The 25,968-nt window shown below is 41.0% G+C and overlaps 1 protein-coding gene across 1 annotated transcript in view; it reads right to left on the reverse strand.

The window, feature by feature from the left end:
- LOC309827157 (uncharacterized protein) overlaps window positions 1-25,968 on the reverse strand; it is a 69,625-nt gene that overhangs the window by 13,307 nt on the left and 30,350 nt on the right. Inside the window, exons 10-14 of the mRNA XM_082661704.1 lie at window positions 20,771-20,843; window positions 20,353-20,521; window positions 18,477-18,547; window positions 5,695-5,750; window positions 1,370-1,535 (exon numbers count right to left, since the gene is read on the reverse strand). Of these exons, the coding sequence (XP_082517830.1) occupies window positions 1,370-1,535; window positions 5,695-5,750; window positions 18,477-18,547; window positions 20,353-20,521; window positions 20,771-20,843 (535 nt within the window). The remainder of the gene's footprint in view (window positions 1-1,369; window positions 1,536-5,694; window positions 5,751-18,476; window positions 18,548-20,352; window positions 20,522-20,770; window positions 20,844-25,968) is intronic.

Consider the following 25,968-nt stretch of genomic DNA (forward strand, 5'->3'; position numbering starts at 1 on the left):
GCTTTGTTTTCTACAATAGCTTTTTTGAGATATAATTCACTTGCCATTAAACTCACACTTTCAAAATGTATAGTTTAGTGGTTTTTAGTGTACTCACAGAGTTGTGCAACCATAACCACTATCTAGTTCCAGAATATTTTCATCACCCTAAAAAGAAACCCCATATCCATTGGCTGTCACTCCCCATTCCCCGCCCCCCCCCAAGTCCCTGCCAACCACTAATCTACTTTTTGTCTCTATAAATTTGCCTATTCTGCACATTTAATATAAATGGAATCATACAATATGTGGCATTTAGTCATTGAATTCTTTCACTTAGGATAATGTTTACAAGGTTCATCCATGTTGTAGCATTCATCAATACTTCATTTCTTTTTATCGCCGAATAATATTCCATTGTATAACATACCACCTTTTGGTTATGCATTCAGCATTTCATGGGAATTTGGATTATTTTCACCTTTTGAGTATTAGGAGTAATGTTGCTATGAATATATGTGTGTAAGTTTTTATATAGACCTATGTTTTCAGTTCTCTTAGGTATGTGCCAAGGAGTAGAGTTTCTGCATCATATGGTAGATCTACCTTTAACATTTTGGGGAACTGTCAAACTGCATTCAAAAATGACTGCACTCAATCCCACCAGCAAAGTGTGAGGATGCCAGTTTCCCTACATCCTTGCCAATGTTTGTTACTGTCTGTCATTTTAAATAATTATCACCCTATGGGTGTGAAGTGGTATCTCATCATGATTTTGATTTGCATTTCCCTAATGACTAAGGATACTGAGTATCTTTTCATGTGTTTATTGGCCATTTGTGTATCTCTTTGGAAAGATATACTGAGATCCTTTGTCCATTTTTTGACTGAGTATTTGTCTTTTTGTTGTTGAGATGTAAAAATTATATATTCTGGATATAAGCCTCATCAGATATCTGATTTGCACATCTTTTTCTCTTATGCTTTAGGTTGTTTTTTCACTTCCTTGATGGTGTCTTTTGAAGTTTTTAATTTTAACAATGTCTAATTCATCCATTGTTTCCTTTTATGTTGCTTTATAAATGTCACGAGATTATTTTCAAAGGGCCTTTAGTTTGTATGTTAGATTTCTGAGAACAATATCCCAACTGGTTTTGATGGTCAGATGAGAAGAAAAGGGAGTAGGAGAAAGAGGGTGTGACCACAGTCTAGTCTCCCCCTCTTTAACATGATGTTAAAAAATGTTTTGATACATACTTATTATCTTATAAATATACATCTTCATGGTAAAATAGCATCTTCCCTCCTTTCACATACATGTTGAAGAGTTGAGGATGAGTGGTTTGTATTTCCCTCATTTTCCCCTTATTCTTAAGCATTCAAGCTTTACCTTTGTCGATGAAAGTACTGATCCCATGTGGATTAAATGATGCTTTGTCAAAACCATCACTGATGTTTAGTGCCTGGACCCTTGGGTTTTGCTCACTTAAATCCATCAAGAAGATTTGTCCTGGCTCATCTGATGCAAAGTTTGGCATGCCTGGATATTTTAATCCCTTTAAAATATAGAGAATAAGTATGCAAATATACACATATCAAAGCAACGTTTTCACATGGAAGCGAAAATCTCAAGGCCTAACAAAAATGTTCAAAGCTCTAAATTTCTTTTAGATTTCTGGGATTTTTTACACTGTCAGGTATTGCCATTATCTGATCTGAGGAATTACCAATGTCATCTAAGCCACTGCAAATGGGAATATGGGAAGAACCTATGTTCAATTTTTAATATATAGAGAAGGAATGAGACCCAAAAGCATAATGCAAGACACTAAGCTGTATTACTTTGTTTGAGTCCCTTGATCTGCCTGTACTACAGGTTTCTCATTTATAAAATGTGGAAATTAAAATATTTAATTGAGAAGGTTCTTTCTAGTCCTATTCTATATATAATGAACGCTCCTCAAAGCAGAGAGAGGGATGTATGGGTCTATTGCACTGCTCCCATCCTACATCCATTATATTACGTCATGACAAAGAGAATAATCAGCCAAGAATTAACAGAGGGTAACCAGTTTCATACAGTTCACTATTTCTGACCTATTTTGTTCCTACAGATATGTCCAAAGATTTGGATGTGAATCCTTTTCTCCAAATATTGTAAAAAGTTCATTCCAGTAACTTGAACAGTGGCTCTTTCTCCTGGAAGAACCAGGTGTTTATCAACCAATAATAGGCATCCTGAATGTATTGGGCCTTTGCTGCATCCCAGGTCATTGTGTCAAAACTTGGGGTTGGTTTATTCTATACCAATTACAAAACTCAGCCCACTTCCTCCCTGTATCCTTCCCCCATCACTCTGATGTATATCAACATCAACAATATTGTATCTATCTTTCCTTGTACCCTCATTTCCACTTATAATCAGTTTAAATTCTTTCCTTCTCTCTCTCTCTCCCTCCTTCTTCCTTCTTCCTACTCTACCTTCTCCTTTGCTCTCCCTCTCCCCTTCCTTTCTTACACACACACACACACACACACACACACACACACACTCTTACTTACAATTATACTATTCTTGGCCCTTCCACTGTCCCTCCCTTCCCTGCCCCCAACCCCTGGGGTAGTCAATCTTCAGTTTCAAACAACCCCACCTATATCTTCAAGCTTTTCTTAGAACAGTTCTTCTATGCTTAAATCTTATGGGAAATCTAGCTTTCCCCAGACAATACTGGCCACTGAAGCCCATCAGTGGAAGGTCTATTCCCTCTATCATTCCCTCTCCTTAAGTCACCACACCTAGAGGAGAGATCGGCATGTCCCTAGCCACAAACTTCTGCTTCCAGAGCTCGAATCTGCCATCGTCAGTCAAGAGCCCATCTCCTAAGGAAGACTCACTTTTTGCTTACTGCTTCCTTATCAAATTCTTTGCCAAGTCCCTTTGCCCTGTTCTAGCTCTTATACTGTATAGGGCTAGTCTAAATTCTTTTCCTGCCCTTTCCTCCTCTGTCCTCATCCATCCCTCTTTCCTTCTCATTCTACACTCTTCCCTTGTAGCTCTTATTTATAAGGTTACAGGTATTTCTTCTATACCAGTGATTTTCAAATATGCACATTTCCCTGGAACCCCTCTTTGGAGCCCTAGCTTGCATCCCAACTTCTTCCTAAGGGCAGCTCAAAATCAAATGGTCAAAACCAGAATCATCTCTCTTAGAATCCTTGATCTCATTTGTATCTATTCTTCTCTGTTAAGGGAATCACTGCTGTCCCCAACATCAGGCCAGAAAATTGAGTCTCCAAGTCTACCCTTCCCTCCATAGTCAATTTGTCACCAAGTCCAGTAACACTGGGGGAAAAAAGTCAGAGACATCTAATTCTTCCCTTTTTCACCTAAGGAAAATTAAGCCCAGAGAAGTGAATTGCCTAAATCACTCAGATCATTAGTTGTACAGCCTCTTTCTGCCACACCGTAAAGAAAGGTTTGACAGTAGAGAATATTGCTCAGGAAGGCAGCTCAAGGTGGAACACCACAGCAAGTACCGTGGGAGCTTGGGGGAATGTGAAGGCACTGACAGCTAGTAGAAGGACTGGGTGGTCTGGAAATGGAAATGATTTGATTGGGGAATAAGGATAGGGCATGGCAAACAAACTTGGCCTACATTAAGCATCATGATGAATGAAACTCTTCTAAGAAATGGCTTCACACTTGCCTTGTTTTCTGTTTAAGGCAGTTGGGTAAGAATCTGTGGCAAGTGATTGCAAGCAATTCTTTTGATACCATTCACTACTGAAAATGGTGAAAATCACCTGGATGTGCAGACATCTTCTTTCCACCAACAGACTACAGGTACATGTGGACAGGCATGGAACTCCTCCACTGCCCTCATTCACCAGTACATACATTCAGTAAGTAGTCAAGCACCTGTGTATGCCAGGTAGTATGTTAGGTGCTAGTGTTGCAATGTACATTCCAAAGTCCTGGTCTCAAAAGGATTGAAATCCAGGGAGGCAGCACCAAGCAAGTGTATCAGATATGGTGTGGCATCTAAGACCCTAACCACAGGGAACATGTAGGACCATCAAAGAGCCTCCTTGCCCAGAAAGAGAGTGTTAGGGATTTTCCTGAGGAATTAAAGTGCCACCACGATGAGCCCTCATAGAGAACTAGGAGTTAGTCAATAACATTGAAGAAGGGAGTAATCTTGCAGGCAAAGAGCATGCCAAGTTCCAAGGTAAGGAAGCAATAGCCTGCTTGGCACCTCTAAATACACTAAAGATATCTATCGCACAGAATTACTCTCTAAATCAGCATCTTCCAAACATGTTCTAGGATGGCAAGAAAGGGCAGTAGGAGGTAACCAAGAACAAGGACTTCAATTTATTGCAGTACAGAAAGATTAAAAATAAGCAAAGAACATTATCCTTATCCTATAAGAATGAGTTGTTTGTTATTTCGCAAAAAGAGCTAACATTTCTCATGGAATTATTTGTGATGAAAATCTCTACTTTCTGAATAGCAAGAATTTAGTACACTTAGTTCTAGTGAAAATAGAAAAGAAACATATAGTAGGAACTACAAATATTATTTCCTAATAGCAAAGAAATCTCCTAGCTGTAAAGTAATTATTTTTAAAGGTCTATTTGGCATAACATTGAAAATCTAAATTGACAATAGGTAATTTAAGTCAACAAAGAAAAAGCTTTTCTAGACAGCTTTGTTTTATTTTTGGTTTTGGAGGAAAACTGAAGAAATAAAATCCCTCCCACCCACCCTCCCACCCTCCCACCCTCACATGTACCACCAGCAGCAGCAATTTAAAATCCAAATGAGAGCCTGACTATACTTAAGAATTTAGAAATTGGGGCCATTAAGGAATATTATATTATATTATATGCCCTGTTTCTGGCCAAAAAGATATAAATTTAAAAATTTTATGTTATTTGGTAGTATTTTATTGGCCAAAATGGAATATTAGAGCATGCAATTCCAGCAATCAGAATTCACATTGGAAATGTAGTCAATCTACTTTTTTCAAAATCCTAGGTCCCGTTCCAAATGCAACTGATTTAATAAGTACATGATAATTTTCAACATCTTCACAACATATACATTTTAATTTATTGAAATTCAGCCCTTCACATAGCTTCCTCATCATCCCAAACCTGTGAAGGTTGTATTGAGAATAAAATGCAGGTTTTTCCCTACTCCTCTTTGAAAGAGTTTCTCTTTGAAAGGCAAGGTATCCAAGATGGAAAATGCTCAGGATTTTGAATTGAGTAACATGGTTAACGTTCAATCCACAAACATTTACTGAGCTCCAAACATGGGAAGGCATGATGAGAGGAATACTAATTAGTGAGAAGATGATTTCCAGAAGCTGAGGCCCAGCAAATAGGGTGATGATGAGGATGAACAACAGCTGAGCAAATCTGGTGCCTCGTCTAGGAATCTAATGGAATTCAATACACATTTATTGAGACACTACTGGGTATATAACTGCCCACAGGGAGCTGCCCACCAAGGGTTAGGCAAGCCTGGCATTTCCGTGGTATCTTAATTAGCCTTCTGGAATCCCATTTTGGCTTTTTTAGTTGACTAGTTTACCCATGGGCAGGATGAATATGTAGGGATCTATCTGGCAGCTGTAGTCGGCAACATTAATGTACTGTCCATGCAGCTATTGACATGAGCATCTGAGGGACATGGAAAATACTCACACTGGAGATAAAAGCCAGCCCCCTAGGAAGTATGTCGATATCTTCAGAGCCATTTTCTGCAAAAGAAGCAGAGGATCAGAAAGATGCATGTACAAAGGCTTAAAAAGTAAATCTCACACATAGTCAAGACTTTGAACTTCTTCTGGAAACTACCTTAACTTTTTTAACTATTTACTTGGGAAACTATATTAACTTTCAGGACGGCCACAGGCATGATACACTCCACTAAAACCTGAGCCAGACTCTTGAAATACTAAATTCTTTTTTTTTTAGAAGTCCATTTTCAGGAGAAAAAAAGCAAATAACTATAAAATAAATTCATATCCTAGATTTATTCTTTAAATAAAAACTCTCAGGGTATGTCCTAAGAGATTCAGCTTTATTCCCCACAGAATACTTATCTACAGACCAAGTGATAACATTTGGAAAGTCCTCACTGCGAAGCTCTCTTAAAGGCCTTTCTGCCAAGTATTTCTCCTCTCCAACTTGTTGAGGCCTGAAAAATCTATCCTTCTCCTATCATACTGGGAAATTACTGAGTAACTGTTCTCTGTTATAAAACCAATAGATCTTAGGATGAACTATTGGAAATAATTGAATTTGAAAGATTTTAGTCAGATCTTTTTCTCACTGAGAGCTGGTCATGAGCATTTTTCTATGGAAAGAGGCATATGATAAGTAAGATATGACTAAGAACAGGATGAAAAAGGGGCTCTCGTAGCTTCTAGTAGAGAGATAGACCCACATATAATGTGAACCCAAGCAGGCAGCATTGAGTGTGAAATGAAGGCAATGGTTATTGAGTGTGGTAAACTGTAATTTTCAAATATGGTAGAAACAGGATGTATCAAAGCCACATGCTCTTTTTTTTAATTTGAATTTTATTTTATTTATTTTTATACAGCAGGTTCTTATTAGATATCTATTTTATACATATTAGTGTATATATGTCAATCCCAATCTCCCAATTCATCCCACCACCACCACCCCCCCACCCCACTTTACCCCTGTGGTGTCCAAATGTTTGTTCTCTACATCTGTGTCTCTATTTCTGCCTTGCAAACCTGTTCATCTGTACCATTTTTCTAGATTCCACATATACACAATAATATACGATATATGACTTACTTCACTCTGTATGACAGTCTCTAGGTCCATCCACGTCTCTACAAATGACCCAATTTCATTCATTTTTATGGCTGAGTAATATTCCTTTGTACATATGTACCATATCTTCTTTATCCATTCGTCTGTCGATGGGCATTTAGGTTGCTTCCATGACCTGGCTATTGTAAACAGTGCTGCAATGAACATTGGGGTGCATGTGTCTTTTTGAATTATGGTTTTCTTTGGGTATATGCCCAATAGTGGGATTGCTGGGTCATAAGGTAATTCTATTTTTAGTTTTTTAAGGAACCTCCATACTGTTCTCCATAGTGGCTGTATCAATTTACATTCTCACTAATAGTGCAAGAGGGTTCCCTTTTCTCCACACCCTCTCCAGCATTTGTTGTTTGTAGATTTTCTGATGATGCCCATTCTAACCAGTGTGAGGTGATACCTCATCGTAGTTTTGATTTGCATTTCTCTAATAATTAGTGATGTTGAGTAGCTTTTCATGTGCCTCTTGGCCATCTGTATGTCTTCTTTGGAGAAATGTCTATTTAGGTCTTCTGCCCATTTTTAGATTGGGTTGCTTGTTTTTTTAATATTGAGTTGCATGAGCTGTTTATATATTTTGGAGAGTAATCCTTTGTCCATTGAATCGTTTGCAAATATTTTCTCCCATTCTGAGGGTTGTTTTTTCGTCTTGTTTATAGTTTCCTTTGCTGTGCAAAAGCTTTTATGTTTCATTAGGTCCCATTTGTTTGTTTTTGTTTTTATTTCCATTACTCTAGGAAGTGGGTCAAAAAAGATCTTGCTGTGATTTATGTCAAAGAGTGTTCTTCCTATGTTTTCCTCTAAGAGTTTTATAGTGTCTGGTCTTATATTTAGGTCTTTAATCCATTTTGAGTTTATTTTTGTGTATGGTGTTAGGTAGTGTTCTAATTTCATTCTTTTACATGTAGCTGTCCAGTTTTCCCAGCACTGCTTATTGAAGAGACTGTCTTTTCTCCATTGTATAACCTTGCCTCCTTTGTCATAGATTAGTTGACCATAGGTGTGTGGGTTTATCTCTGGGCTTCTATCCTGTTCCATTGATCTATATTTCTATTTTTGTGCCAGTACCGTATTGTCTTGATTACTTTAGCTTTGTAGTATAGTCTGAAGTCAGGGAGTCTGATTCCTCCAGCTCCATTTTTTTCCCTCAAGATTGCTTTGGCTATTAGGGGTCTTTTGTTTGTTCATACAAATTTTAAGATTTTTTGTTCTAATTCTGTAAAAATGCCATTGGTAATTTGATAGGGATTGCATTGAATCTGTAGATTGCTTTGGGTAGTATAGTCATTTTCACAATGTTGATTCTTCCAATCCAAGAACATGGTATATCTCTCCATCTGTTTGTGTCATCTTTTCCAATTTGTATTCCTTTTATTTCTTTTTCTTCTCTGCTTGCTGTGGCTAGGACTTCCAAAACTATGTTGAATAATAGTGGTGAGAGTGGACATTCTTGTCTTGTTCCTGATCTTAGAGGAAATGCTTTCAGTTTTTCACCATTGAGAATGATGTTTGCTGTGGGTTTGTCATATATGGCCTTGATTATGTTAAGGTAGGTTCCCTCTATGCGCACTTTCTGGAGAGCTTTTTTATCATAAATGGGTGTTGAATTTTTTCAAAAGCTTTTTCTGCATCTATTGAGATGATCATATGGTTTTTATTCTTTAATTTGTTAATATGGTGTGTCACACTGGTTGATTTGAGTATATTGAAGAATCCTTGCATCCCTGGGATAAATCCCACTTAATCATGGTGTATGATCATTTTAATGTGTTGTTTGATTCTGTTTGCTAGTATTTTGTTGAGGATTTTTGCATGTATATTCATCAGTGATATTGGTCTGTAATTTTCTTTTTTTGTAGTATCTTTGCCTGATTTTGGTATCAGGGTGATGGTGGCCTCATACAATGAGTTTGGGAGTGTTTCTGCCTCTGCAATTTTCTGGAAGATTTTGAGAAAGATGGGTGTTAGCTATTCTCTAAATGTCTGACAGAATTCACCTGTGAAGCCATCTGGTCCTGGAGTTTTGTTTGTTGGAAGATTTTTTTTTTTTTTTGTGGTACGTGGGTCTCTCACTCTTGTGGCCTCTCCCGTTGCGGAGCACAGGCTCCGGACACTCAGGCTCAGCAGCCATGGCTCAGGGGCCCAGCCACTCCGTGGCATGTGGGATCTTCCTGGACCGGGGCACGAACCTGTGTCCCCTGCATCGGCAGGCGGACTGTCAACCACTGCGCCACCAGGGAAGCCCTGTTGGAAGATTTTTAATCACAGTTTCAATTTCACTACTTGTGACTGGTGTGTTCATATTTTCTATTTCTTCCTGGTTCAGTCTTGGAAGGTTATACCTTCTTAAGAATTTGTCCATTTCTTCCAGGTTGTCCATTTTATTGGCATAGTGTTGCTTGTAGTAGTCTCTTATGATGCTTTGTATTTCTGCGGTGTCTGTTGTAACTTCTCCTTTTTAATTTCTAATTTTATTGATTTGAGTCCTCTCCCTCTTTTTCTTGATGAGTCTGGCTAAAGGTTTATCAATTTTGTTTATCTTCTCAGAGAACCAGCTTTTAGTTTTATTGATCTTTGCTATTGTTTTGTTTGTTTCTATTTCATTTATTTCTGCTCTGATATTTATGATTTCTTTCCTTCTACTATTTGGGTTTTGCTTGTTCTTTCTCTAGTTCCTTTAGGTGTAAGTTTAGATTGTTTATTTGAGATTTTTCTTGTTTCTTGAGGTAGGATTGTATTGCTATAAACTTCCCTCTTAGAACTGATTTTGCTGCATCCCATGGGGTTTGGATTGTGTTTTCATTGTCATTTGTCTGTAGGTATTTTTTGATTTCTTCTTTGATTTCTTCAGTGATCTCTTGGTTATTTAGTAATGTAGTGTTTAACCTCCATGTGTTTGTGTTTTTTACATTTTTTTCCCCTGTAATTGATTTCTAATCTTTCAAGCATTGTGGTCGGAAAAGATGCTTGATATGGTTTACATTTTCTTAAATTTACCGACTCTTGATTTGTGACCCAAGATGTGATCTATCCTGGAGAATGTTCCATGTGCACTTGAGAAGAAAGTGTAATCTGCTGTTTTCAGATGGAATGTCCTATAAATATCAATTAAATCTATCTGGTCTATTGTGTCATTTAAAGCTTGTGTTTCCTTAATTTTGTGTCTGTATGATCTGTCCATTAGTGTAACTGAGGTGTTAAAAGTCCCCCACTATTATTGTGTTACTGTCGATTTCCTCTTTTATAGCTGTTAGCATTTGCCTTATGTATTGTGGTGCTCCTATGTTGGGTGCATAAATATTTACAATTGTTATATTGTCTTCTTGGATTGATCCCTTGATCATTATGTAGTGTCCTTCTTTGTCTCCTGTAATAGTCTTTATTTTAAAGTCTATTTTTTCTGATACGAGAATTGCTACTCCAGCTTTCTTTTGGTTTCCATTTGCATGGAATATCTTTTTCCATCCCCTCACTTTCAGTCTGTATGTGTCCCTAGGTCTCAAGTGGGTCTCTTGTAGACAGCATATATATGGGTCTTGTTTTTTTACCCATTCAGCAAGCCTGTGCCTTTTGGTTGGAGCATTTAATCCGTTCATGTTTAAGGTAATGATTGATATGTATGTTCCTATTACCATTCTCTTAATTGTTTTGGGTTTGTTTTTGTAGCTCCTTTTCTTCTCTTGTGTTTCCCACTTAGAGAAGTTCCTTTAGCATCTGCTATAGAGCTGGTTTGGTGGTGCTGAATTCTCTTAACTTTTGCTTGTCTGTAAAGCTTTTGATTTCTCCATCAAATCTGAATGAGATCCTTGCCAGGTAGAGTAATCCTGGTTGCAGTTTCTTCCCTTTCATCACTTTAAATATATCATGCCACTTCCTTCTGGTTTGTAAAGTTTCTGCTGAGAAATCAGCTGTTAACGTTATGGGCGTTCCATTGTATGTTGTCATTTTTCCCTTGTTGCTTTGAATAATTTTTCTTTGTCTTTAATTTTTGTCAATTTGATTACTATGTGTCTCAGTGTGTTTCTCCTTGGGTTTATCCTGCCTGGAACTCTCTGCACTTCCTGGACTTGGGTGGCTATTTCCTTTCCCATGTTAGGGACGTTTTGGACTATAATCTCTTCAAATATTTTCTGGGGTCCTTTCTGTCTCTCTTCTCCTTTGGGACCCCTATAATGTGAATGTTGGTGCATTTAATGCTGTTTCAGAGGTCTCTTAGGCTGTCTTCATTTCTTTTCATTCTTTTTTCTTTATTTTGTTTCACGGTAGTGATTTCCACCATTCTGTCTTCCAGGTCACTTCTCCGTTCTTCTGCCTCAGTTATTCTGCTATTGATTCCTTCTAGGGTATTTTTCATTTCAGTTATTGTATTGTTCATCTCTGTTTGTTTGTTCTTTAATTCTTCTAGGTCTTTGTTAAACATTTCTTGTATCTTCTTGACCTTTGCCTCCATTCTTTCCCGAGATCCTGGATAATGTTCACTATCATTATTCTGAATTCTTTTTCTGGAAGTTTGCCTATCTCTGCTTCATTTAGTTGTTTTTCTGGGGTTTTATCTTGTTCCTTCATGTGGTACATAGTCCTCTCCTTTTCATTTTTTCTATCTTTCTGTGAATGTGGTTTTTGTTCCACAGGTTGCAGGATTGTAGTTCTTGCTTCTGCTGTCTGCCCTCTGGTGGATTAGGCTATCTAAGAGGCTTGTGGAAGTTTCCTGATGGGAGGGACTGGTGGTGGGTAGAGCTGGGTGTTGCTCTGGTTGGCAGAGCTCAGTAAAACTTTAATCTGCTTGTCTGCTGATGGGTGGGGCTGAGTTCCCTCCCTGTTGGTTGTTTGGCCTCAGGCGACCCAGCAGTGGAGCCTACAGGCTCTTTGGTGGGGCTAATGGTGGACTCTGGGAGGCCTCACACCAAAGAGTACTTCCCAGAACTTCTGCTGCCAGGGTCCTTGTCCCCGTGGTGAGCCATAGCCACCCCAACCTCTGTAGGAGACCCTCCAACACTAGCAGGTAGGTCTGGTTCAGTCTCCTATGGGGTCACTATTCCTTCCTCCTGGGCTCTGATGCACACACTACTTTGTGTGTGCCTTCTAAGAGTGGAGTCTCTATTTCCCCCAGTCCTGTCAAAGTCCTTCAATCAAATCCTGCTAGCCTTCAAAGTCTGATTCTCTGGGAATTCCTCCTCCCATTGCCGGAGCTCCAGGTTGGGAAGCCTGATGTGGGGCTTAGAACCTTCACTCCAGTGGGTGGATTTCTGTGGTATAAGTGTTCTCCAGTTTGTGAGTCACCCACCCATCAGTTATGGGATTTGATTTTACTGTGATTGCGCCCCTCCTACCATCTCACTGTGGCTTCTCCTTTGTCTTTGGATGTGGGGTATCTTTTTTGGTGAGTTCCCATGTCTTCCTGTGGATGATTGCTCAGCAGTTAGTTGTGATTCCTGTGCTCTTGCAGGAGGGAGTGCGCACACGTCCTTCTACTCTGCCATCTTGAACCACTCCCCACATGCTCGTCTTAAAATGTGATGTTCATACTCTTCCATTAAGAGGCTACATCTGTATCCTCTCTGCTTGAACCTGGGTAGACCTTCCTAACTGCTTTGACAAACAGAATGAAGAGGAAGTGATGCCACCTGACATACAAGGTAAAGTCATAACCAAACCTGCCACTGCTTTCTCTCTCTCTCAAGGCATGTACTTTGGGACCCCTGAACCTAAAAATAAGAAGTCTGGTATTTTAAAGCTACAGAAGAGAGACTGTGGAGAGACCACACAGTGCAGAGAGAGGTCTGGAGGAGTCTCAGATGACTTCAGTTCCCAGCCTTTCAGTCACCGTAGCTGACGCAAATGGAACAGAGATGAGCTGTCTCCACTAAGCCCTGCCCAAACTGCAAACTCAGAAGCAAAATAACTATTGCCTTTTTATTTTTTAAAAAAACAGGGTATTTATTTATTTTGGCTGCGTTGGGTCTTGTCGCTGTGCATGGGCTTTCTCTAGTTGCAGCTAGCGGGGGCTACTCTTCGTTGTGGTGCATGGGTTTCTCATTGCAGAGGCTTCTCTTATTGCAGAGCACGGGCTCTAGGCGCGAGGGCTTCGGTACTTGCAGCACGTGGGCTCAGTAGTTGTGGCACGCTGGCTCTAGAGAGCAGGATCTGTAGTTGTGGTGCACAGGCTTAGTTGCTCTGCAGCATGTGGGATCTTCCCGGACCAGGGATCGAACCCATGTCCCCTGCAAGGAGATTCTTAACCACTGTGCCACCAGGGAAGTCCTATTGTCCTTTCAAGTCCCTAAGTTTTGGGGTAGTTTGTTGCACAGCTATAGTAAATGGAATACATGGGAAAATGGTTACCTAAGGTAATGGGTTATTAGTGTGTCAAAAGGCAATTGAGAGAGGATAGAGGAGAACAGGGGAAAGAAAAGTGGAACAAAGCCAAAGAAAATGCACATTTGAATCAACAGAATAATAAACAATAGGCACTGAAAATTGGAGGACAGAGATTTAATTATATTGATTATGCTGAAGGTTGAAACTAATCCCCAACCAGTAACCTAATAATTACATTAATCAGAGCTTTCCATTTTCTAAGCAGTCCAGTTAATCAAGATTTACCTATATATGGTATTTTGATGGCCTGAAAGATTTAGTGCTTTTTCTACATGGAGTAAAATAGACTTTGGGAGAATCCAGCAAAATGAATAAAGCAATTTTAAAAATCATGTTGAATATGGGTGGGTTAGTTTTTGAACAAACTTTTTTCTCTCACTTTTTTTTTCTCTAAACAATCACTTCTTGGTTTCCTTTTGCCCGAGCTCCTTCCCACCTCCATCCTGGATGTGGATACTCCCCAGGCTCTACCTGCCCTTGGCTGTTTCTAGGGGCAGAGTACTCATCCTACCTGCATCATTGACTCTAGCCCCATGGCTTCAGCTTCCACTCACATGCTCTTGATTCTCCAATCTCTAAATCAAGCCCAATTTCCAGGCCTCTGTATTCACCTGTATATTAGACATTTCTACCTGGCCTTTTCATTTCTCATACTCAACATGTCTCAAACTGACCTGGAAATTTCCCTCTTGAATCTGCTCCATTTTCTACATTTCAATTTCCGTGGATGACACTTCTATCCCCCAAGTACACAAAGTAGGAACCTTGGGGTTATCTTTGATGCTTTCCTTTTCCTTACTCCCCCAATCTAATCACAAGGCTTTCAAGCTCTAGAACTCCCTCCTGGATTTCTATAATAGCTTCCAAATGGGTCAGCTTTGCTCCCCTACAACCGTTCTCTGCACTGTTGACAGTCATCTTTTTAAATTGCAAAGTTGACCTTGTTATGCCCCTGCTTAAAACCCACCAATGGTCCACTAGGGCTGGCAGTATACATCCCCAATTCTCCACAGAATTGAGGCTCTGGTCTCAATTCTTGTGGCTCCCACTCTTCACTCTCCATTCCAGGTGTGCTGCAGTACTTCTGTCGGCAGTTCCTAAAATGTGCCAGACTTACTCACCTACATGCCTGAGCACATGCTGCTTCGTGCTTCTTGGCAACCCACACCTTTCCCACACCACCCTCACCTCCACTGGGCTGAGTATCACGGGCTCTTAAAGATGAGTTGGATGCTACCTTCTCAGGCTTTTCAACCTCTCTTGGCTTCAGCATCCATTTTATGTACTAATACAGTCACCTGTGACTGCATCCACCATGACAGTTTCCACACTTGGGCTGCGACCTCCTGCATGTGTTAATGTCCTACTAGAAAGTAAGCTTCCTGGAAACAAGGACCAGGTTTTATTCAGTACGGTATGCTTGCACCCAATATAATACCTGCCTTTTCACTGTAAAAGCTTTCAGTAAAAGCTGGTATGCTGACTAAAAATTATACACTGCTTTAGTTTCTTGAACTTTGTCTTGTCTTGAGGTTAAATTATTGACAAGTGTGTGTTAAGTTCTGAGTAGAAGATGTCCTGAGTTGTATACTCTCTGGTTTGGTCTTTTTATCTTCCATACACCATGTCGCATATCTCCCATGATAGCATTAACCACTTCAGTAATTCACCTGCAATAGGAGTGGGCATTTTCCAAAGGGACTATGCTTGTCTTTACTTGCTCTACCCAGAGGATAGGGAAGCTGGTGCTTTGCACTCAGATGTGGAAAAGAATTAGTAGCTGACTGTACTTTACTCCTGACCCTCCTTTGCCCTCCTCCCCCACCTACACTGCATCTGCATGATGGCCGAATGCATCTCAGAAACAGTGGCACCTGTGGGAGTAAGAGTCCCCAGGAACCCGCCCCTGAGTCCCCTCCACATACTCGTTAACCTGTGCACAACTAATCTTACTTAAAACCCCACTGCCAAGTCTAAAACAAGGCTTACAAATAGGCATCTACTGCCTTTTAATCTGTCAACCCTATTAGTTGGCATAACTTCATTTCTTTGGCCTCCAATAGTTCTCTACAGACATCCTGAAAGAATGTCACACCAAATTACTATCAAGTAATATTATCCTCATTTCACATCTTGGAGAGAAGGTTCTGAAAGCCAGCTAAGAAAACAAATGGAACCTACCGTGGAGTAGAAACATATCTTGGAGAAGCTGGAAGCTATAGGAGGGAAAAGAGATGAAGGGGAAGATAGGAAGACACCACATACAGTGGCTGTCTGTCTACTTGATAATCCTGCCAAGGGCAAGCTGATAAAGCTATTCATATTTCAAGTGCAGCTTTGATTAACCAAAGGACTTCCTAGTTAAGACAATCCTTGAGCCTCAAAGCCTTGGAAAAAGGATGAACTTAACACAAAAAGATCTTTGAGGTATGGTTTTTGGAGGTTAGAATTATTTCACCTTTCAACCTTTCTTCCCAGAAAGAATACTGGGGAAGGAAAACAAAAAAAGGAAAAGTTTGTTCACCAATAAAATTAACCACAAAACTCTAGGTCTTGAAGAAAACACAAATCAGAATTTTTCCCCAGCTCTGTTACTGCCTACCTACCACACCCTGCCTTCAATCCTTTAGTGTTTTCCATTGTTTCATAAAGCTTTCACTCTGGAATAGTTGGGTCTTGCGAGTATTATCTTATTAGTGAGGTTTATTTCAATATCTAGCCTGCCTTGTCTCGGTCAGCTCTATTTATTAATATTTCACCTTTTTGCACCTCAGATTTTCTGTTTTCTGCTGCTATCATACTTCCCTGAAGCTTCATAATAAAAATGTGCTGTCAGTAGATAAGAAAGGCAGTGTTACACAACAGAGAGTACAAAGGCATAGAAGAAAACTGCTCTGACTCATAATCTAGGCCTGTCACCCTCTAGTTCTGGACCACTGGGCAAGTAACTTCATTCTTCTGGGTGTCAGTTTCCTAATCTACAAAGACAGATGGCAGCACCCACCTTATAGGGTGGTTGTGAGGATGATGTAAACGTTTCCAAAGGACTCAGCAGAAAGCTCATAGACACTAGGCCTTTGATAAGGCAGTATTATTATTTTTAGATATATAGCAATATTGTCCTACTGACAAATGACCGATGATCATTCTCACTTGTTTAGTTCTACAAATATAAAATGTACACATGCCAACAGACATGAGAAGTGAAATGACAGTTTTTTCTTCTGCTCTAGTTTTAACTTCTCAAGTCTGTTTGAATCATGCAATCTGAGAGTTGGACTAGATATTAGAAATGATCTAGTCTAATTACCCCTCTAAATTACTTGGCAGGGCTCTTATCTTTTGAGAGATATATGTGTAGTCAATATGAATATTACTCCACAAGACAGTGAACAAATGATTAAATGTTATATTTCCTTATTTTTTAAATAAAATTAAATCTGACCCTGAGCCCACGTTCCACTAAATTGGAGGGAAATTCAACCTGAGTCTCTCTGCCAGGGTTGTGCTGATACCATAGGTGGTGAATTTTAAAACGAAGCTGAATATTTGGGAAAGTCCATCTGGCCTTTATTCTACGCTAGTCACCACGGAATTACTCACTGCCAAGCCCATGTGGTCCCTTTAACTTAGACAATTTTGCCACTTCCACGTCCTGCGTGTGTGCGCATATAACCTTTGCTCGGGCTGTGACACACGGTATAAAGGATCCAGCCTCCCTAAAGATACTTTCTAAACATTCCTTCCTAGGTCTTGATCATCCCCCAGAATGGGGCAAAGGTCCCTGTTATTCAGAAAACCCACATATTCTTCTCCCATCTCCATCAGAATCCCTTGAAGGAGCTCAGGTTTTTAAAAACCAAACTCAGGAAGTAGTTTGTCATCAGTTCATTCTGCTTTCTAGCTGGCAGCACAGACCTCATCTAAGACCAGTGAGCACAAGGACCAGGCTACTTCTCTTCCTTTTTTAGAAGTTGAGAGGGAAAAAAGACAGAAAACTAAAATCAAAAGGGCTCTTATTTTTTCTGATATATATATATGTATATCAGAAAAAATATATACATATATATATATTAGTAACATATCTTGGAGAGCTATATAATATATAATATATATATATATCTCTTATGTCACAATAAACTATGCTTTCATCCTGTCACATACTGAAATAAATCACAGTCCCTGACCCTAGGAGGTTTACAGTCTGATTGTGAGAGAAAGAAAGAACACTGCTGGCTCTAAAATAAAGCATTTAGTAGGTGTCACAAGTGAATCAGAGTTTCAGAGTGCTGTGAGAGTTCAGAGGTACGAGAGGAGTTTCCAGCTGATTTCAGCCAGCAGAGATGAAGAAATCATTGGGGGTAATTTCATGAGCAAAGGTGAGAAAATGAAAGAACACATTCCCAGAACGGTGAACAGAATCTAGCTAGAATTTTGTTTTTCTAGTAGTATTGTCAGGGACAGTGAAAGACTTGGAGGCAGAAGAAGCAGTTGAGGCAGTAAGGAGTAAATGAGATCAGCTCTGTGTGGCGGCCCAGGAGAGGCCAACATATCTCACGTGAAACAGTGAGCGATGAGGGGACAACAAATGGTTGCTAAATTTTGAACTGAGTCTCTTTGACAATGCGGGTACCATGCTTAGGAGAAGTCTAGAGAAGAGCTGGTTATAGGTGGGGGCATGAGGGAGGAAATGACAGAAAGGTAAAGCAGATTTCAGACGGGAAAAGAAGGCCTGCAGTTTGAGTGATTAGGGATCCAGCTATGGATTTTCAATCAATTAAAAAAAAACTCAGTCGGTTGTGAGGTTCTTGAGAATAAGGGCTAAGTCATATTCCTCTTAGTACTTGCAGATAAATTTTGAAGGAAGTGACACGTGAAGTTAGGAATATCATCAAGGAGAGGGGAGAAGAAAAAAAAGAAGTGAGAAAGGCAACAGAAGAAGACAGAGAAGGAAGTGAAATTTCACAGAAGGGACAGGAGCACAGTTCAGCGAGGGACCAACCAAAGAGTAGTCAATAACATTTTTCAAATGACTGAGAGATATCAGTAAGAAAGAGGACTGAGAAAAAGCCACAGATTTTGACATTTAGGAGACCTCTTGGAGATGTGGGATGAGGTAGCTTGGGTACAGCTGATGAGGCTGAAGGCTCAATAGGAGGGTTTAAGTAGTAGCAGCAAATTAAATTAGCTGGCAGCCTTTGTCAGGTGGATGGTACCAAGAAATTGTACTGTCACATACATACCAAGTCCCTCAATAAGGTGGCAGTTCTGGGGTTCTACTGGCTCCACTTCTCGATATGCATTAGTTCTTTCTCTGTAGAAGATAAAAACATTGGAGGTCAATGCACAACATCCAAAATCAATGTCTAAACATGGTCTTTAATCACCTTCATATGCATTAACTCTCTTTCTCATCATTTATGGATGATATCACAAATAAGTAAACATCTCCTTTTATTTATTTATATAATGTGGACATTATCTGGGTAATGTGCCTATATTACTTATTTAATAGTAAATAAATATTATTAATTTAAATGCACAAAATAATATTATTTAATGTGCTAAAGTATTGCCTATTATAAATCTGCACTTTGGTTCCCTTAACCCCCTATAGTTTTGCCTTTTGATCCCTGTGCCCCCTACTGTTTTCCCAAATTCAACAGGGTATTTTAATAGCTAAACCCTGTAACTTTTGCTTTAACTTTATTACTTTTAAATTTTTACGCTAATTTACTTTACAAGTATTTAAATTCATTAAACTGACCACAGTTTAAACAATTGGCCAAACTATTTCTGAATAGTGTTTTTGTTTCCACAGGGAAACATTCTTCTAAACACCAGGAATAATTTTACATTTTTATTAAATTGTATTCAAGAAGACGCTACACTTAGACTTATCCTACTGTCACTTTAAAAAAAATACTCCTTAGATCAGCTTTATAATTTTTTTTTTTTTTTATGATTCTGTCACTTGGGTGCATTGGGAGCAAATGTAACAATAAACTCTTTCAAGCTGAACTAGAAAGTATTATCAAAAGGCATTAGGCTCGGGAATTCCCTGGTGGCGCAGTGGTTAAGAATCCGCCTGCCAATGCAGGGCACGGGGGTTCGAGCCCTGGTCAGGGAAGATCCCACATGCCGCAGAGCAACTAAGACCCTGCGCCACAGCTACTGAGCCTGCGCTCTAGAGCCCATGAGCCACAACTACTGAGCCTGCGTGCCATAACTACTGAAGCTGGCGTGCCTAGAGCCCGTTGCTCTGCAACAAGAGAAGCCACCACAAGGAGAAGCCTGCACACAGCAACAAACAGTAGTCCCTGCTCTCCGCAACTAGAGAAAGCCCGCGCAGCAGCGCGAAGACCCAACGCAGCCAAAAATAAATAAATAAATAAGTAAATTAAGAGGGGGAAAAAAAGGCATTAGGCTCCTCAGTAGATTCTAGACGTGAACCTCTGAGGAGACAACCAGTTTCTACTTAAAGAAATAAATAAAAACAACCCAAAGACAATTGAAGGCAAGTAGAGGCTAATAGATCCACTCAGAAATGCACATCATCACCTAACGTTTCTTCTTACCAGCCCGGTATTAACTTTTCCTGAGATATTTCTGGGATGGCTATCACCAGGAGATCTTCCAACTCAAAAGGTCAGATACCTACAAAATGCCAGGCTCCCCCTGCAGGTTTTGGCTCATTTCCCTGCCGTCCACCTAGCTCTTTTAATCTGGGATGAGTTGGTAACCCAGTACTCCTCAGTGTGGAACTTGCCTTGGGCAACCTCTGAGTCAGCCAAAAAACATCCAGCTTATAGCCTGGCTCCCTACCCCAAGTTCAGCGCTTCCAAAAGAGTTAGTTTGTTCAGGAGCTGAATGCTAAAGGCGACCTGGGAAAGGGGCGGGTGCGGGGCGGCATTTCTGCCCCACCATCTTAGGAAAGGCAAGAAGTCAGCTCACTCTATGTGCGCTTCTCAAGGGACAGTTTGCTAGGTGGGATTGAGGAATGGGGTCCCAAACTGCTCATTCTTACCCGCTATAGGAAGGCGGCACCGGGCAGCCCTTAACCTAACTTGGAAGAAGAGAATAGGAGCCGAGGATGTTCCCACCAAGATGCCAACTCACCTAAGCGTCATTAACCTCTCCCCGATTAGGGCCAGGCCGGCGCCCAGCAGGGTAAGCGCCACCAGCTTCCCCATGGTCTTGGGGCGCGACGCGCGAGCGCAGGCGCTGCGGAGGCGCTGCGGGCTGGCGCCTGCCCCGCCCCTGGTGGTGCCCACCCCGCCCGTCGTTTACTCCCGGGCTGGTGCGCTGCCCGGGCGTTGGGCTAAGGTCACGTTGTCCCGCGCCGCCCCGCCGTGCCGCCCCTAAAGGTTCAAGGCCATCTTTATCCGCGTGAATCAAAGCTACCTTTATGCTCGAGGTTCAAGGAAACATTTACTCGCGGGATTCTTTTATTCTTCAAAGCTCAAAGTACAGAGACGGGAGCCGTAGCCCTGGGTTGAGGTCTGGTGTTCTCTTGGCAGCTTCGGCAAGATCCCACCGGTTGCTGGGACGATAGAGGAGGCGATTTGCTGCCCAAAGCTGCGGAGTTCTACCTCATCTCCTCGTGTGGCCTGAAGTGGAAACCGGAGGGGCGGGGGAGCGCGGGGAGCTACAGTTCAGAGCTCGAAACTTTGCGTTTGTGGAAGGCAAGGAGTAATATGAGACGGCGAATTGATCCCTCGACACAGGGAGCAGTGATAAACGGAAGGATGACGACCAGGTTGGAGGGAGAGGGGCGGAAGGTGAGGAAGACTTGAGTTTGGGCAGAGCAAAGTAGCATCTTCAAGCATGATCTGTTTTTATTTACCAACAGAAAGAAATAGTACTAGATCTGTTGAGTTTAACTGAGTAAATGTGTTTGAGAGAATACAGAACTGGAGATATTAAGGAAAGAAAAGGAGGTTTCTGACCTGTGGGATACATGAATATAGTCTGAATACATAATTACTGTAGGATAATAAAGCCTTCCATTTATGCAGCACCCACTATGTGCCTGGGATTGTGCTTAGAACTTTGCCTACTTTTGATTCTCGGTACTTCTCTGAGGTAGGTAACATCCCAATTTTATAGGTGAGAAAACCAAGGCACAGGGTAGCTGTGTAACTTGCCCTAGGTCACACACCTGGAGAGTGGCAGAGTCAGGCAGTCCGGCTCCAGACCCTGTGCCCTTCCTTAACTGTGCTGTGGAAGAAGGGCTACTAGAGGAACACTGTAACATCTGGAGTTGTATTGATAAGATCATTATTTCTAAGACTAATTTTAAAAGAGTTCAAGCAGAGGAGGAATTGAATGCTGTTTTCATGAGGACATAGGAGGAGAGAGATAAGGAAGAGAGGAGTGCTCCCAAAGCTGAGGGGCCAGGAGGCGTGGTGCAGGCGTGCATCCAGAGTTTAAGGCTCAGGCTACCTGGGTTATATCCAGCTTGGATAAGGTGCTCAACTTTCCTGCCCCGCAGATTCCTATTTTGTAAAAGAATGTCTGCCTTATACGTGACTTAAAATCAAATGTTATGATGAGAGCAAAGTGCTCACCACTGTGCTTGGTACATTGTAAGAAGCCAGTAAGCATTAACCATCATTTAAATCTGAACCTCCTCCACCTGAGAGTGTAGGTTAATTGTAGGGAGAGACCCCCATCCCATTGATCACTGGGTCTTCCAGAGCCAGCCACAGGCCTTTGCACTTAATAGTTAGCCTCTAAAAATTGATTAGATGGGTGGATGCAATATATGGACTTGGGAGAAGTAAATATTGGGAGAATAAAAAGAAAGGATGATGAAATAGTAGTAATTGTTCCTATGTACTAAGCATTTTGCATGCTTTATCATATTACTTCTTATTATCCTCATTTTACAGGTAAGGAAAGTGAGGCTTAGAGAGGTTACATGATAACTTACATAAGGTTACATAACTAAGAAGTGTCAGAAATTCCATTTGGATTGAGACCTACTGACCCTAGAGTACTTGTTCCTATTTCGCTGTGTTTGCTTGCTCCCAGCATAGCATGAAGAAGAGGGTAAGAAAAGAGATATATTCTTGGGCAATTGATTGCAGGTGCTGTGTCATCTATAATTTGTTTTAAATTTCTTCACGTTAGGCAGAGGAGTGTGTGTGTGTGTGTGTGTGTGTGTGTGTGTGTGGGTGTGTGGGTGTGTGTATTGACTTTAAACCTTAAACGTGGATAGTTATCTGAATACCATAATCAGTGATTCAAACCCCTAGCCTGGTTAGTTAGCATTAAAGAAGTCCAAACTTTGGAGATCACCATATCATGTATCACCATCAAAATCTGCACCTGGAGAGTTCACTCATTAACTCAAGAGATATTAGAGATAATTATTCAAGGTAAAGCTAGTTTTGTCCAAAATATGTGGATTAGCAAGACATATTGTGTCAATCTAAGCAGCTCCAGCTCTGCCTAGAGTAAGAACAAGAACAAGGAAGCCAGCATACTCAAACCAGTGAAGTGGGTTCTTGGCTGTCTTAGTCCATTCAGGCTGCTATAACAAAAAACCTGTAAACTGAGTGGTTTAGAAACAAGAAACATTTATTTCTCACATTCTGGAGGCTGGGCAGTCCAAGATCAAGTTGCCGGCAGATTCAGTGTCAAGTGAGAAACTGCTTCCTAGACTGCTGTCTTTTTGCTGTGTCTTAACATAGTGGAAGAAACAAGGGAGTTCTGTAGGGTCTCTTAAAAGGGCACTAGTGGGCTTCCCTGGTGGCGCAGTGGTTGAGAATCTGCCTGCCAATGCAGGGGACACGGGTTCGAACCCTGGTCTGGGAGGATCCCACATGCCGCGGAGCAACTAGGCCTGTGAGCCACAGCTACTGAGCCTGCACGTCTGGAGCCTGTGCTCCACAATGGGAGAGGCCGCGATAGTGAGAGGCCCACGCACCGCGATGAAGAGTGGCCCCCGCTCGCTGCAACTAGAGAAAGCCCTCACACAGAAACGAAGACCCAACACAGCCAAAAATAATAAATAAATAAATTTTTTTTTTAAAAAAAGGCACTAGTGCCGCTCATGAGCGCTCCACCCTCATAAGCTAATCACCTCCGAAGGTCCCACCTCCTAATACCATCACCTTGGAGGTTAGGACTTCAACATATGAATCTGGGGTGGGACAAAATGTTCAGACCATAGCACCAGCTCTAGAACACTGTTGTATGCTGTGTCCACACTATTGACCAAGGAAGATTCTGCTTTCTGATCTGAAGTGAGCTGAATCCTCCCTTCAGAACTTAGTCTCAGACTGAAACTTTCTGTCATGTGCTTATTGAAATACACAGGACAGAGCTGGGACTTCACTGACTTTACAGAACAACGGATCACAGGATGATTTTCATGCCTCCTTGGTAATAAACATTTGTGTGTGACAGATTTGAGTTTGAGCTTTGTGTTTATTGAAACATACTGCCTGGCAGTGAGATTGTGGGGAAAGGGACCCATAGCCCCTCATCCGTATCTAATCTTTGAAGGCTAATCTTTGAGTGTAATGGTCACTCAAACCCTGTCAAGAGGCCAGATTGGCTTGGTGCAGAGACCACTGAGTACATCAGTGTCATAAAAAGGGACTTACTGTCATTGAAAGAGCAGGACAAATGAATTCAAAAGTCCTGAGGTCAAGTCCCAGTTCTGTGTGGAAGTGACTCTTTAGTCTTTAGAAATCACCTATTCCCTCTGGGCCTTTCTTACGTATACAGTGGGGCTCCTCAAAGAACTAATAGGACCGAATGGAAGCATGTATGTCTAAACAATAAGTGCAGTACATAAATCTAGTTAATCCAACACCATGGATAATCAAAGTACCATTCAGGGGGATGCAGAATGTACATACATATCATCCTATGGTGGAAAAATTAGAGGAACTCTATGTTTTGCATGTGTACGATATGCATAGAAACAGTCTATGACACAAACTGAAGAGTCGATACATGAGATTGGGGTCATGGAGATTGGGGAGGTCAGTGATCATGGAAGGAGACTTTGCTTTTGTTTTGTAAGGCTTATGATGTCTGAACATTTTAAACCATGTATTTTCATCATGTTTATTATCATACAATTTTTAATTTAAAAAGATCATTCATATTAGTGAATCTTGACCAGGAGTGATAGAGGGAGAGAGCAACACATCACAAAAGAGAATGTGGTTATATCTCAATAAAGCTGTTTCAGAAAAAAGAGAATATGGATTTTAGAACATTTAAAAAAAAGAAATGTGCAGAACGGTGTATAGTCTGCTACCTTTTGTGAAGTAAAGGGGAAAAACAAGAATATGTATTTGTATCTGCCTGTATTTATATAAAAATATTTGAAAGATACACTTCATTTTGGAGTAATCCAAATTACTTTACATACAGGCGGTATGTAAACCCATTGGAATGAAAGGGAGAGAGGAAAGAGGAAAGCACCCAATTTTGGCCCTCAAGAACCATTACATTTCTATTTGGATGAGGTACAGGAAACAGCAAAGGAGTCAAAAAAGGGATAATGAGGGAAGAAAGAGGAGAATAGTATTGCAAAAGCCAAGGCAGAAGCGTGTTTCAAGAAGGATGGAAGAGGAGAACATGCCAAATGCTGCTAAGAGCTCAAGTGAGATGAGAGTGGGGAGAGATGTGATTGGATTTGGCAACACAAAGATCTCTGATGATCTTGATGAGGGCAATTTCTGTGTGGCAAGAACAGAAGCCAGACTGTAGTTGGTTGAGAAGTGAATGGGTAATGAGTAAGAGGAGACAGTGTGTATCTCGAATAATTTACTTATCATGGCTGTATTAATTATGTGTTATGATGTACTAAACTATCCCCAAACAAGGTAGCTTAAAATACATTATCTCAGCATTGTTGTAGGTCAGAAACTGGAAGCAGCTTAGTGAAGTGCTTCTGGCTCATGGTCACTCGTGAGGTTGCAGTCATCTGAAGGCATTTCCACCATGACTCACTTGCATGGCTGTTGGCAGGATTTAGTTCCTTGCCACGTGGACCTTGCCACAGGGCTGCCTGAGAAATGTCCTCACAATAAGGCAGCTGGCTTTCCCCAGTGAGTGAGTGACCTGAGTGAGGGAGCAAGGAGGAAGCCTCTGCCTTTTATGACCGAGTCACATGTCACTTCTGTCTTATTCTGTTTATTAGAAGTCAGCCACTAAATCCAACCTACTCTTAAGGAGCAGTGCATTAGGCTCCTCTTTTGGGGGGGGAATGTCAAATTTGTCGATAAATATATATATATATATTTATTATTTTTTTATTTTATTTTATTTTATTTTTTTTGCGGTACGCGGGCCTCTCACTGTTGTGGCCTCTCCCGTTGCGGAGCCCAGGCTCCGGATGCGCAGGCTCAGCGGCCATGGCTCACGGGCCCAGCCGCTCCACGGCATGGGGGATCTTCCCGGACCGGGGCACGAAATTGCGTCCCCTGCTTCGGCAGGCGGACTCTCAACCACTGCGCCACCAGGGAAGCCCCTGTGGACATATTTTAAGCCACCACAGTGGAGTTCAGAGAAATGATGTGGTGGTTAGAAATGTAGGGTCAAGGGAGTGTTGTTTTTAAAGTGGGAGATGCAATTAGTATGTCTTTGTGCTGATGAAATCAGTAGGGGAAGATGAATCAGTAGGGAAAGAGTTTGATGAAGCAGAAGAGAGAAGGGATAATAGAAGAAATGAAATCCTAAGGACAGCTGGAAGACACCTTCTCCACT

Source organism: Grampus griseus (genome assembly GCF_964374135.1).
Source record: "Grampus griseus genome assembly, chromosome: 9".
Taxonomy (NCBI): Eukaryota; Metazoa; Chordata; class Mammalia; order Artiodactyla; family Delphinidae; genus Grampus; species Grampus griseus.